At 44.4% G+C, this 12,005-nt stretch overlaps 1 protein-coding gene across 2 annotated transcripts in view; it reads left to right on the top strand.

The window, feature by feature from the left end:
• The first annotated feature begins 5,647 nt into the window (after positions 1-5,647).
• Positions 5,648-12,005, top strand: part of PUM3 (pumilio RNA binding family member 3) — a 49,629-nt gene continuing 43,271 nt past the window's right edge. For both annotated transcript variants that reach the window (XM_059141594.1, XM_059141593.1), the window contains exons 1-2: positions 5,648-5,760; positions 10,979-11,070. In XM_059141594.1, the coding sequence (XP_058997577.1) occupies positions 10,989-11,070 (82 nt within the window). In that variant the 5' untranslated portion in view covers positions 5,648-5,760; positions 10,979-10,988. The remainder of the gene's footprint in view (positions 5,761-10,978; positions 11,071-12,005) is intronic.

Here is a 12,005-nt window from a genome sequence, read left to right as displayed (position 1 = left end):
GTATGGGCTGGCCTTTCCTGTCCACAGTTTCTGCCAGCATCGCTCTAAAAGCTTACAAAGTGCCTGGTCCATAGGTACAGAACCCTACGTAACATAGCAAGTGAACAGGGGATGCACTTCAAGTCAAAGAAGACTTGTGATCCACAAGTCGTATTACACACTGTACAAGCCAGAGGCAGTCAGCCTGATAGGGTATTGCAATGGCCTACTGAAGGCACAGCTGAGGCACCAGCACAGAGGCCATAATCCACAAACATGGGGGCTCCCCTCCAGAATGCAGAACCCCTGCAAATCCAAGGTCTCTCTATGGTGCTGTAAGAAGGACATGGGTCTGGGAACTAAGGGGTAGAAGAAAGCACGATCCTGCTTACCGTTGTTTTCAGTGAAACTCTGTGAGTGGGGGGATTGTGTTTCCTGCCCCCAAGAGTTTGGTCCCTGTGGGATTAGAGGCCCTTGTTCCCAGAGGGAGTGCATTCTTGCCAGGAGACAGAGCCAGAGTTCCACTGAACTATGGATGCCATCTGGACCCACTGGACTCCTTGTGTCCAGGACCAGTCGTGAGAAGAGGAGTCAGTGTCCTGGCTGGGACTACTGATTCGGATCACTAGGTGGAGGGAAGGCTGGAGGGACCAGTAGAGCCCACGTGACCCACTTAGTGCCTCTCAGCTGTCCTCAGCTCCCACTAGAACCATAGATGGACCTGTGTAGCAACCCTCACCTTAGAAAGAAATCCCTGGGTTTCTGATCCCCTGAGTAAGGGCTGAGGCACGAGCAGGTAACCCACCAAGACCTGGCAAGTTAGTAGCTGAGGGCGAAGTAAAAACAGGATGGACGGTGCGGAGGAGATGATGAGTATCTCTTGTAGCCCCAAGGAGATTCCACTTCACCTGTCATCTGTCTCTCGCAGCTTTCCTCCCCTCGGAGAACAGAGCCATGGGAGTGATAAAGGAGCTGCTCCCCCTAACACGGATGGAGAAGCATGTGTGTGTGCATGTGTGCAAGGAGTGGACCCTGGCAGCCATGGGAGTGAGCTGCTCTAACCTCCTTTCAGGAAAGAACACACTTCGAGAGGTAGGGTGAGCTGACAGCCCCCAGAGGCCACAACTTCAGGCTCTCCCACAGCATCCACACTGGGACCATGCTCTCCCTGGTTTCCCAAACAAGGACTACGCACAGAGGGGTATTAGAGCTATACATTTCAGTTTCCTTTACTGGACAAGCTTTGCTCTGCAGCCCTGTGAGGGCTCAGACCCTCAGAGCTCTACAACAGTCTGAACATCATCCCTCCACATCCTTGGCCTCACCATCTCTCCCTATACGGGTGTCAGATCAGCACTGTGGTCTGATGTTCTTCCCACTTACTGCTTTCCCCTGTCTTCTCATCCCTTGCAGGCTTTTCCACCAAAAATTTCTTGGCCTCCTAATTCTGTCTTGGCATCGGCTTCCTGGAGAGTTCACACTGACACAATGGGTGTCGTCCAGTCAGTTAATTTTTTTCTGTATCTCAAAAAGGAGGAGGAAATTTGGGTAGGTAGAATTAGATCATCACTGCGATTCCTGATGTAAACTTTCTATAGTTGTAAAAAGTTAAATGGAACAATTTGGAAATGTATAATTATCAATATGCTTGGTTTTAAGACTTTATTGCTCAAAAAGCAAGGAAATCAGAGGCTAAAACCAGTCACTACTGTCTGAAGGAAATACCTCTTATCAAGCCTTTAAACAAAATTTAAACAAAAACTCAAAAACATGTTAATTGTTCTTATTCAACCAAAACCCAAAACTGGAACATGTTGTTTGCGGAGTTTTGTCTTATAAAACCATAGTGCATTGTAAGTGCTCTCTATATAAATGATCATTTGTGGGCTTTATGTGACATTAATTAACCTCGGTTTTTATTTCCCCATCACATGCAGACATGATCTTTCATTAAAAGTGGTGCTTTATACTACAACCAGATAAACATTCATTTCGGTCATGTGTTTTTTTTTTCCTTCTACCCCTAAGCATGATCAAAGAAAGTAAATTAGGGCTAAGATCGATTTTGTGTTTATGAGATAGTAACCAGGACATTATGAATGCACAATTAATGTTTAGACTATATCAGTACACTTTGTAGCAAATTTATGGTATTGAAAAACATAATCTACCCTACTCAGAAGCCGTTCTTTTTTACTAAAAGAAAATGTGTTGGCAACTGCTCCGTTTCCATGGATTTGTGATTCTAATAGGCCCTGAAAATAAAACTCAATCTTTGCCAAAATCTCACTTATGCTTTATATCAATAACATGCCCTTTATCCCTGCTTACACATTTGGGAAACAGAGAAACAACACCAATTAGTCAAAAATCCATTAATTAGAACTCTAAAAAACTGATTTTAGGAAAGGGGAGATGTGTGGGAGCTAACACCTAACACTTTATTTTTATGAAAAAGAGAAAAACTGCACAAACTCAGGAGGAGTTGAAAAAAAAAAAGCAAACATTTTCCAGAATACATTTGAGAGTATCTATTTCAAATTTAAACCATTTTTCAATATAACATAATATTAAATAACTAATGGACACATCAAGCAGCAAGAAAGATACAGTTATGTCCAAGACATTCTACCTAAAGAAACAAGTGTATTATACGTTTGATTCTTTAATTCCGGTGGCAGAAAAGGAGGTACAAGAGGGTTACAGGGCTTAATCCTCAGTTAACTAGAAAATCAAATAAACAACTAGAAATCTATTCTTGAAACAAGTGGCTCTTAATTTTAGCCACATGGTAGTTTGGGGGAACTCTCCAAATCCTGAAAGCCCAGGTCCCACTTCAGATTAATTAAATCAGCATTACGGTTTGGTTTGGTTTTGCTTTGTTTTGTTTACAGGCGATTCTGATGTGTGGCCAAGACTGGGATCTGCAACCTTGAATACTACAATTATTTTAAGTTTTAGCTTACCACGGTTATTTTAAGTTTTAAACCAGATTAGTTTAAATTGCAGATTAAATCCCTACTGTGGGATGGAAGCATATTTGCCAAGGGGCTTTCATTTTCCTGGAGTACTGGAAAAATAATTAAATCCAAATACTATGATTAACATTGTGTGTGATGGGCTTCTGATCCTGAGGGTGGCCATGTAACTCAATTCCAGGCACTGAAATAGAAGGTAGATCCTGCTGGATCCTTTCTAGGATCAAAGGACCGAGTCCTATTGGGTGGAAAAAGTGAAAAGTGAATTTCATCCCTTTCCCCATTCTCCTAGTCCTAAACTCTGATATGAATCCTGAAACTGAGTCCATCTGACCTCATAAAGCAACAGTGAAATAAGTCAAAGAAAAACTATTACTGTATGTTTTCCCTTATATGTGGAATCTAAAAAATTGAAGTTCAGAAAGAACAGATTGGCGGTTGCCAGAGTGAAGGGGCAAGGGAGGCTAGGTGAGGGTGATCAACAGGTACAGAGGGGGAAACAGAAAATAAATAAAAGCAACAAGTGTGAACACTGAAAGTCAACACACTGAGGCTTGTGGAGCCCAGAAACTGTAAAGGAGCTTCGGTCTTTGACGACATCATTGTGTCACTGAACTAGGAAACTAACTACCTTTAGAATTTTTGTTGTGTGAAGAATTAGTACTTAAGCCTTTCATAGCTTGAATTTCCATTACTTGCAGCCAAAAGCATTTCCAATGGATACAGCTCGGTTCTCTGTGTCTTTCTCCTTTCTAAAGCTATGCATCACTCAACATTTATTCCTGGTTAAGAACTCTACAGTTACTATCTTTGAGTCATGCAGCAACCCCAAAAGGTAAGTGCTACTATTCCCATTTTATCTATGCAGAAACTGGGGTTTGTACAAATTAACTATCTTGTCCATGGTCCTACAGACCTGGCATTCTAAGCCAGATTCATTTGATTCCAATGCCAATCGTCTTAATTACAGTGCTCTAAAACCTCTTAGCCGTGTAGAAGTCTAGCTGCTCTGGTTAAGTTCTATGCTGTATCATTCAAGGAGAGCAGTTTATGCTTCCAGGAATACACATACTCCTAATGCTCCACATTGAGACCATTAGGTATTTGAAGAATTAATGGGCTTAAATTGGCTAACTGCAAAATTAACAAGATAAGCTTTCTTTGTTACTATTCTGCAAAACCAGGAGACACTTTCAACTCATTCCAAACAAAAACACTCAAGTCAATTCATTTCTTGGCAGCACAAAGGACCTGATAAATTGCATTATTAATAATCATCTAGGGCTTAGGTATGTGATTTTTTTTCCTCTCCCTTGTGAAAAGACAAATGTACAGTAGGGTTTACATGGATGTGTCTGAGAAGATATGGGGTACTGGCCTTAAAAAGGAAAATGTATAGTTTCCCTGCTGAGCTGGGAGTCAGCTTGTCCCTCCCCCTCTGCCCCTCCCCCTGCTGTGCTCTCCGTCTCTCAAATAAAATCTTGGAAGGAAGGAAAGAAAGAAAGAAATGTACCCGTTCCAGGTATCGTGTGGTACGCTGTATCTCTGCTCTCGAGCATTTACTAGGGAACTGATGGGTTAGGGAAAGCACCCCGGAGGCAGCCTTGTTGCCTTTGGAGTCAGGCTCATCCCAGCAACTCTGCTGTGTTTCCCCTTGTTTCCCCATAACGAAGGGAGAAGACCTACTTAAGTGAGCTGAAATGCAAACATACTTACACTACTTAAGGCAAACAGTAAGCACTTAGTAAACTTCTACGTGCTGAGCGGAGGGACGGGTGCCTGAGAGGTAACGGCGACCCGCCTCGGTCTAGTGAATGACCAGGGCAAAGCCTGAAGGAACAAGAAACGGTGCGGTCTGCCAGGCAGTAAAATCCGATGCTGGACACACCTGAGATCATGTCCCCAACTCCTCAACTTTTCAGGTGGCCAAACGACATGTTAGTGTCCAGACCCCCAGAGCCCGTGAAAGAGACTTGATTTGGGAAAAGATCTGTGCACATGTCCTTAAGTAAGGGCCTTCGGATGAGGTCATCCTGCATCGTCCCCGTGGGCCTTACGTCCAGTGGCAAGGCCCGTCGCCAGATTGTTCGCTTCTCCACCTTCGAGCGGGGATAATGCCCTAACTGCGGTCTCACTTCCTGGGCTGGGCCATGGGGTCACGGCCGGCTGGGGAAGCGAGCAGCCCTCGGACGTGACAGTCACTGAGCGCTGCCGTCCTCGTGCGCCGCGCTGAGCCCTTCGTGCATGACTTATTGGTCTCCGTTTTACGGATCTGGTAACCAAGGCTCGGCGAAATGCAGTCATTTGCCCCAAACCACACGGCGAGCAAGCGGGGTGGGGGGGACGAGTTCCGAGATTTTATCCTCCACGCTAGACTGCCAGAGAGGATACAAATGAAAGCTCCCTAGCAACGTCCATTGTTTCGGCTTTAGCTCAGGCGCCACCCGACTCTACTTCAAGAACCCACCACTGGGCGAGATACCGCCTTCCTTCCCCCGGCCGGGAACGACAGGGTTAACGACGTCACTTTCAGGGGCCTCTGTGATCCGCGGCTGCCCGACGGGTCCTTTCAAGGGCCAAAATTCGCGTGTGGCGCCTATAGATGAGGTCACGCAAGCGGACCAATAGAAATGCCCAATTTCCGTTTTCCTGGCGAATTCCTATTCCTTTAACCCCAGCTCCGCTGCGGAAGAAGGAAAAGGCGGGCCCGGGGGCGGAGCACGTCGAGGAAGCGGAAGCGGCGCCGCGGAGCGTGTCCCCGCGCCGGCCTCGGCCCCACGCCTGCCTGGGCCCCACGTGCGCGGTGAGTGCGGCGGGGTCGGCGGCCGCTCCTGGGGCCCGGTGCTGCAGGGGGACGGTCTCTCCGAGCGGCCAGAGCGGGCACGGGAGCTCGCGCCTGTCCCCTGCCGGACGGTCTTCCGTGGCCTTTCCCGTTCCGGGAGTTGGGGGCGTTGACGGGAGCTTGGCGGCTGCCCTTCCTACGGCTTCGACCTCGCAGGGCTGGGTTCGGCTGGACTCCCTTGGCCTGGTGAAGTCCGGCGGGTGCTGCCTGCGGCCCGCCTCTCTGTCGGGCGCTTGGCACACCTGCCCTCCGCCCTGCGCGCGCTGCGTGTCGAGTTTCCAACCCGAGGGAATGTTCGCTGGGAAGGAAACGAACTGGGGCCCGGGGCGAGGGTAGGGGAGTCTGAAGCGGTCCTTAAGCTGAGACCCAAAGCAGGACGAGGGGCAGCTCTGAAATCTGGAAGCCCGGGGAAGGCTACGTTAAGCAGAGGCAGTACCTGGGGCTAAGCTCCTGCGGCGGGAGCTGTGGAAAGGGGGCCGGTGTGAGGTAGGGGTTCTGATGGAGTTAGAGGGGTGGGGCGGTTCTCCGGGCACCACGACGACCGGTTGAGGTTTTATTTCCATCCAGTGCGGAAACAGGCCGGTTTCTGTCCTCATCTGTGGGGAGCATTGGAGGCTTCTAAGGAAGGAAGGAACAGGAGAGACGCAGGTTCTGTTTTGGAATTGTGTAGAATTCTGATTATTACTGAGTATATAGGGAAGGTTTTGATGGTTTGGATTAGGGTGGTGGTAGTGCAGGTGCAAGTTGGAGAGTTAGCGGTATTTTTAAAGGGATTCGAAAGAACTTAGGGAAGGCTTGAACATAGCCGACAAGGGAGAGAAGAACGTGAAGGGTAGATCTCGGGTTTCTCCCTGAGCAGTGGAGTGGATGGTGTGCCGCCGGCCGAGAAGGGGGAGCGTAAGATGGGTCTGACAGATGAGGGTGTAGTTGTTTGACGGTGTTTTGCAGTGGAGATACAGTTAACAGTTTCATTCTGGACTTATTAAGGGCTGAGTGCTTGTAAGAGAGGCAGACGGACGCGTCAGATAGGCGGTTAGAAATGCAGGAGAAGTTCCTAGTGGGAAACAGTTTGGGAGTCCTCAGCATAGAAAGCCGGGGGATTGGACGAGATCACTTAGGGAGACATGTGGAGAGAGGGGGGAAGACTTGAGAAATGCCAGTGTTCGGAGGTTAGATATCGACTGTGTCCCTCTTTCAGAGGACAGTGCTGATCCTGCTGAGGGCGTGGGATCAGTCACCGGTCCTTCCATGTCCAGGAGGTCTCTGCTGTTTCCTCTCAGAAGGCAAAATTAGGCTGTATGGTTTTGAACACTTTATGTATAATTCAGCGATAACACTGAAGTGTGCTGTATTTTTATTTTGTTTGCTTGTATTCCACTACTTTGAATTTCTTTTTCATGTTTTCTTTTCAGCCTAGTAGCTTTTCAGCACATAGTGTGTTTGTAGGCATGGTATGAAGGTCCGTGGTGTGAAGTTCTAAGAAGTTCATCCAGGTGTTCCAAAAAGGATTAAGAAGGACAGTCACTTGGGAAAGGAGGCATATGGAGGAGAAATTATAAGAAATTGTCATTTAAGCTAGATTCGAAGAAGGGGTAGGGTTAATATTAATAGAATGGCTTTTAAGTTTGGATCCTGAAAGAGAACTGAGGAAGTTTGGCACTAAACTTGATTGGCTTTGAATGCCAGTGTGAGTTTGAAGTGTTTCCTGGAGTCAGTGGGAAACTTTTGAAGGTGCTGGAGCAGGAAGGTGACTTAAATTGGTGACTTTGTGGAAGATTGATCAGGCAGCTGTGTGTGGTCACAGCAGAGGAGATCCACAGCAAAAAACAATCTGAGTACGAGATACAGTGAGAAACAATCTGAGTACGAGATACAGCCTGAATCAGGAATAGAGGGAAGGAAAATAGAAAGAGAGAAGGAAAAAAGAGGAGACAGTTGTGAGAGCCACGGGAATGTGATGGTCAGATATGATGGTACAGAGTCCCCAAGCAGATATAGTTTGTTAAGTGAAAGAAGCAAGACGCAACAGGCCATACGCAGTTTGGTTTCATTTATATGACATATTTGAAAAGAGGCAAAACTAGAGGGGTGGAAAACAGATCAGTGACTTCGTAGGAGAGCCAGGACAGGGTGATTGCAAAAGGCCTCCACTGGGGACTTTTTGGAGTTAGGAAACTGTTCTCCAAGGTACTGTGGGGAGGAGATGTGACTGCATGTCTCAGAATCAACACTGTACACCGGAGAGTGCACCTGACTGCAGATGAGAAGAAAGTCAGCCAGCATGTCTGGAAACAGAATGCAGACTGCAAAAAGTAAATCTAACTGGTACAAACATATAAAATAGCTTCACTCAGCAGGGTGGTAGGGGGGAATTGACCTAAGTAATTTTGAAAAACAGTATTTTGAATTAATATTGTGAGGGAAAGGAAAAAAAGCTGTAACTAAACTCCGGTCGGTAAGTTTGTTTCCCATAGCCCTACTGTTGCGCCTTCTGAATCTGCTGCACAAATCAATGGTGATCCTGGGAGGCAAGTTTCTCACTGTCAAGACAAGTTACAAGTAAAGCAAGAGGGGGAGACTAGAGTGAATTAGAGTTGGATACATTAGGAGAAGCTTATTTCGTAAAGAAATAAGAGTCCGGTGTCCACACTGGTTAGGGTACAGATGCGTATTACCAGCTCTTTCCAGTGGAAATAGCTAGAAGCAGTGACAGCAAGCACACCTAGCACTGAGATCATACCGTGCTCAGTAAAGGGAACCGGGTTCCTTGGAGAAGTGGCTGATTTCAGGGCTAGTCGGGGAAAATAGAAGATGAACTTAGAACTAGTGCTAGGAAGTAAGGACAGGAAAAACAGGACAGGTCATGTCACCAAGACACAGAGTGACCTGGGTGACTTCCCACCGGCCAAAGCTGGAACAGTTTGAGCAGCAAAGTCACTATAGGATTAGGTTTTGCACCAAGTAGCAAAGTATGTGTGAGACCATACTGATGTAAATAACTGATTGAATAAATAAATAGAGAAGCGACAAACTTTCCCTACAGAAAAATTAAAAATACTAGAGGTAGACATAATGAGAGAAGGGGAAAATCACCATGAAAAACCACAGTAATTGCTGCAGGCAGGATCCACTGGAGAACACTAAAATCAGAGGGTGACAATTAGGATATTTGCATAATCTCAAAATGTCACCCCAAATATTTATCAGTTGCTCCGGTGATTTTAACATACAGATTTTTAGTGAAATTCTTTAGGACTCCCTCCACCCCCCCATCCCCCAGAAGTGGAGGTTAATTCCTCTCTCCTGGTAATGGGCTGAACTTGGTGACTTGCTTCTAATAAGTATGGAAAGGGAGAGATGGTAACTTCACAGTAGAAAAATCTGGCAAACACTGCCTTATCCAAGGGATCAGAGTTAGTATCACCAGTGCGGGCACTGTGTGTCTGCGATGCTCTTCAAAAATGCCCATCACACCAGTCTGATGGTGAGTAACTCTCAGGCAAACCCCAAATGGTTTTTCTGCCAATTGCGTGACCAGTACTATTCAAAAGTGTCTCGGTTGTGAGAAAGAAGACCAGGAAACTGTCCCTTGATGACTAAATGTAGTATATCCTGGAACAGAAAAGGACTGTCAAAATCCAGAGTTAATGGTACCAAAGTATTGTGCTAATGTCGTCTCTTGGGGTGGGATGTTAACTTTAGAGGAAGCTGAGAAGGGCTGGAGCTTTCCTTCTGTTTCTCTCTCCAAACTCCCCTGTTAAACTAAAATTATTTCAAAATAAACAGTTAAAAAACAAATGTACAGAGAAAATCTATAAATGATTGCGTTTTAGATGAAGACAAGCACAGAACTAAGAAATGCAGGTGTAGTTATGATAAAGCAGCCAAGTGATAAAATGACCCTACGGTTACCAATGACTGAAGGAAAAGGAGTGATTCCGGGGCCATCCGTGGTGAAGAATAACGGTGAAGCCTACACTAAGCTGCACTTTCCAGAGAGTTCTTTGGAATCTTACTGGTCCCTTGAGATGTTTCAAGGAAAAGTGAGTCAGCTGGGGTTGGAAAATCTTGCGTACTTCAGCCTGTGCTTAGTTTTCCAGGTATTTGAGAACCAAATGAAAAGAATCTGAAAAACCTTTCTTTAAAAAACCTAGTTAATTATTTTCATTAAATTCACTATTTCTCAAATCTGTGCCGTCTTTGAACCCTTCTTTTTTCCTTATACCCACTAATAATCTTGCCAAAATTAGTTGTTCTTGGAAAATTTCAACGTCTTGGAGAATCTTGGAAAATTCTTGTTTTAGAAATACACAGTATTAAAAAAAAATAGAAATACATAGTATTATCTAGAATTTCTCAGGTCTCCTTTAGGGGGTCAGCTTTAGAATTTTAGAAATCAGTTGAATGTACAACTTTGGAAGGTAGAGAAATAGCCAGATGGTCTTTGCTCTTGATGTAGTCTCTGCTTTCAGGAGCCTTGGTTAATTAAGGGGTTTTCTGTTGTGTGCCCTGTGCACGGTGAGGTCTCTGTACCCAGAAGTGACGTGTTGGGTTTCCTCTAAATGAAATACGAAATATCCCAACATAATCTTACTTTGGAAGGCACTCAAAATTACTGGTCACCTCTAAAAAAAAAAAATAGCCAATTGAACATTAGAAGCCAATTGAACATTGAATATTAGAAGTTTTTGTTATAGCTATACTGGGTTACATAGGGGACTTGTAGGCAGTCTTGGATTTTCTTTCATTAACATGAATATTGGTAAGTGCCTATTTTTTGTTCTGGACTTTTTAGGATGGAAACCAAGAAATCAAATGGTGATGTCGTTGCTTTCTCATCACAAAGCTGTCCTAGATTATGGGAAACACAACACTGAATCATAGTTAACCTAAATAATGGTCTGTTTTTACCCAGAGCTGTTGTTAAATTGTTGTCCCCAAATACATCACACACTAGCCAAGGTGTGTGTGTTCTTAGATTTTGTGTTGCTGTCTTTTTTCATTTTTAAAATCTTCGAAGCATGGATTGTGTAGTTCCTGGACTCATGGGCCCATGGTGGATGCGGGTGGTTTGTCCTGCATCTATGAAGGCCCTGGACTAAGTGTGACCCTGGTTGATGCCACTTCCTGGCTGAGAACAACCCAGTGATCCTTTTGGGGTTTTGTTTTTGTCTTCCAGAACTGCTGTGATGGAAGTTAAAGGGAAAAAAAAATTCACAGGAAAAGGTGCAAAGACATCACAAGAAAAAAACAGAGTTCACAAAAAGAATGGTAAGAGAGCCATAACAAACCACGCTTCCTCTAGGATGTGGCCCTATAGTTGGAGGGAGTGGGTGGCGGGATGAGGAGGCCGAGAGCAGGTGCCAGTCTCTTTTCCTGGGTTGGGATTTGGAAAAAGCAGGAGTTAACTGTGTCCCAGTTTGCATGTTCCCCATAAAACTAAGACATTTTAGAAATTGCCGGGATAATCAGAGGATGTTATGCTCAGGGGAGATCTCTCATCTTAGCTGGGAATGCTGCTGCCACATTTTCTTTATTAATTTGCTGTTCGATAAATTGTGCCTGATTAATGCAGACTACTGGAAAACCAGCTTTCATCGTCAGTGGTTCTAACTGTGCAGTCTCTATTATTCCATCAGGTGTCACTGTTGCAGAGCGGAAAAGTCAGGGACTCGTCAGTGGCCTAAATGATTCCTAAGGCATCTACGGATTTTTTTCTTGAAACAGTCGTAGAGCTTAGCTATTATAGTTTTCTCCTCATTTGTTAGCTACTTCATTTGCAAGCTTGAATTAGCTAGTGATTTTTATCAAATAACTGTACTATATATATAGGCTTTGAGGAAATTTTTCCAAAACTATCAATTCTGAGAAAAACTAAGGTCTCTAATTTGATATGCTATTTAATAAAATAATAACATCCTTAATATTTTTAAAAATAAATTAACATCTTTAATTTTAATTTGATATGTGATTTAAAATGGCGTTTCTAAGTTTTAGGCGTTCATTTTAATTTTAGATTCGTTGTTACTGAATAATTGAAATTTATGCATGAAGACTTGAACAAGAAGTCATTAAAGTAGAATACAAGATATATAAATAATAATTTATCTTCTTAAGTGATGTTAACATGCTTAGAATAGAAAAACATCTGATTGACGATAACAGTTAACCAAAGCATTATGGGTAGTTTTTATTATGCATTTCTC

This window comes from Mustela lutreola, chromosome 12 (genome assembly GCF_030435805.1).
Source record: "Mustela lutreola isolate mMusLut2 chromosome 12, mMusLut2.pri, whole genome shotgun sequence".
In the NCBI taxonomy this organism is placed as follows: Eukaryota; Metazoa; Chordata; class Mammalia; order Carnivora; family Mustelidae; genus Mustela; species Mustela lutreola.
The sequence above is the reverse complement of the archived record's forward strand: the minus strand, read 5'-3'. Positions and strand labels throughout refer to the sequence as shown.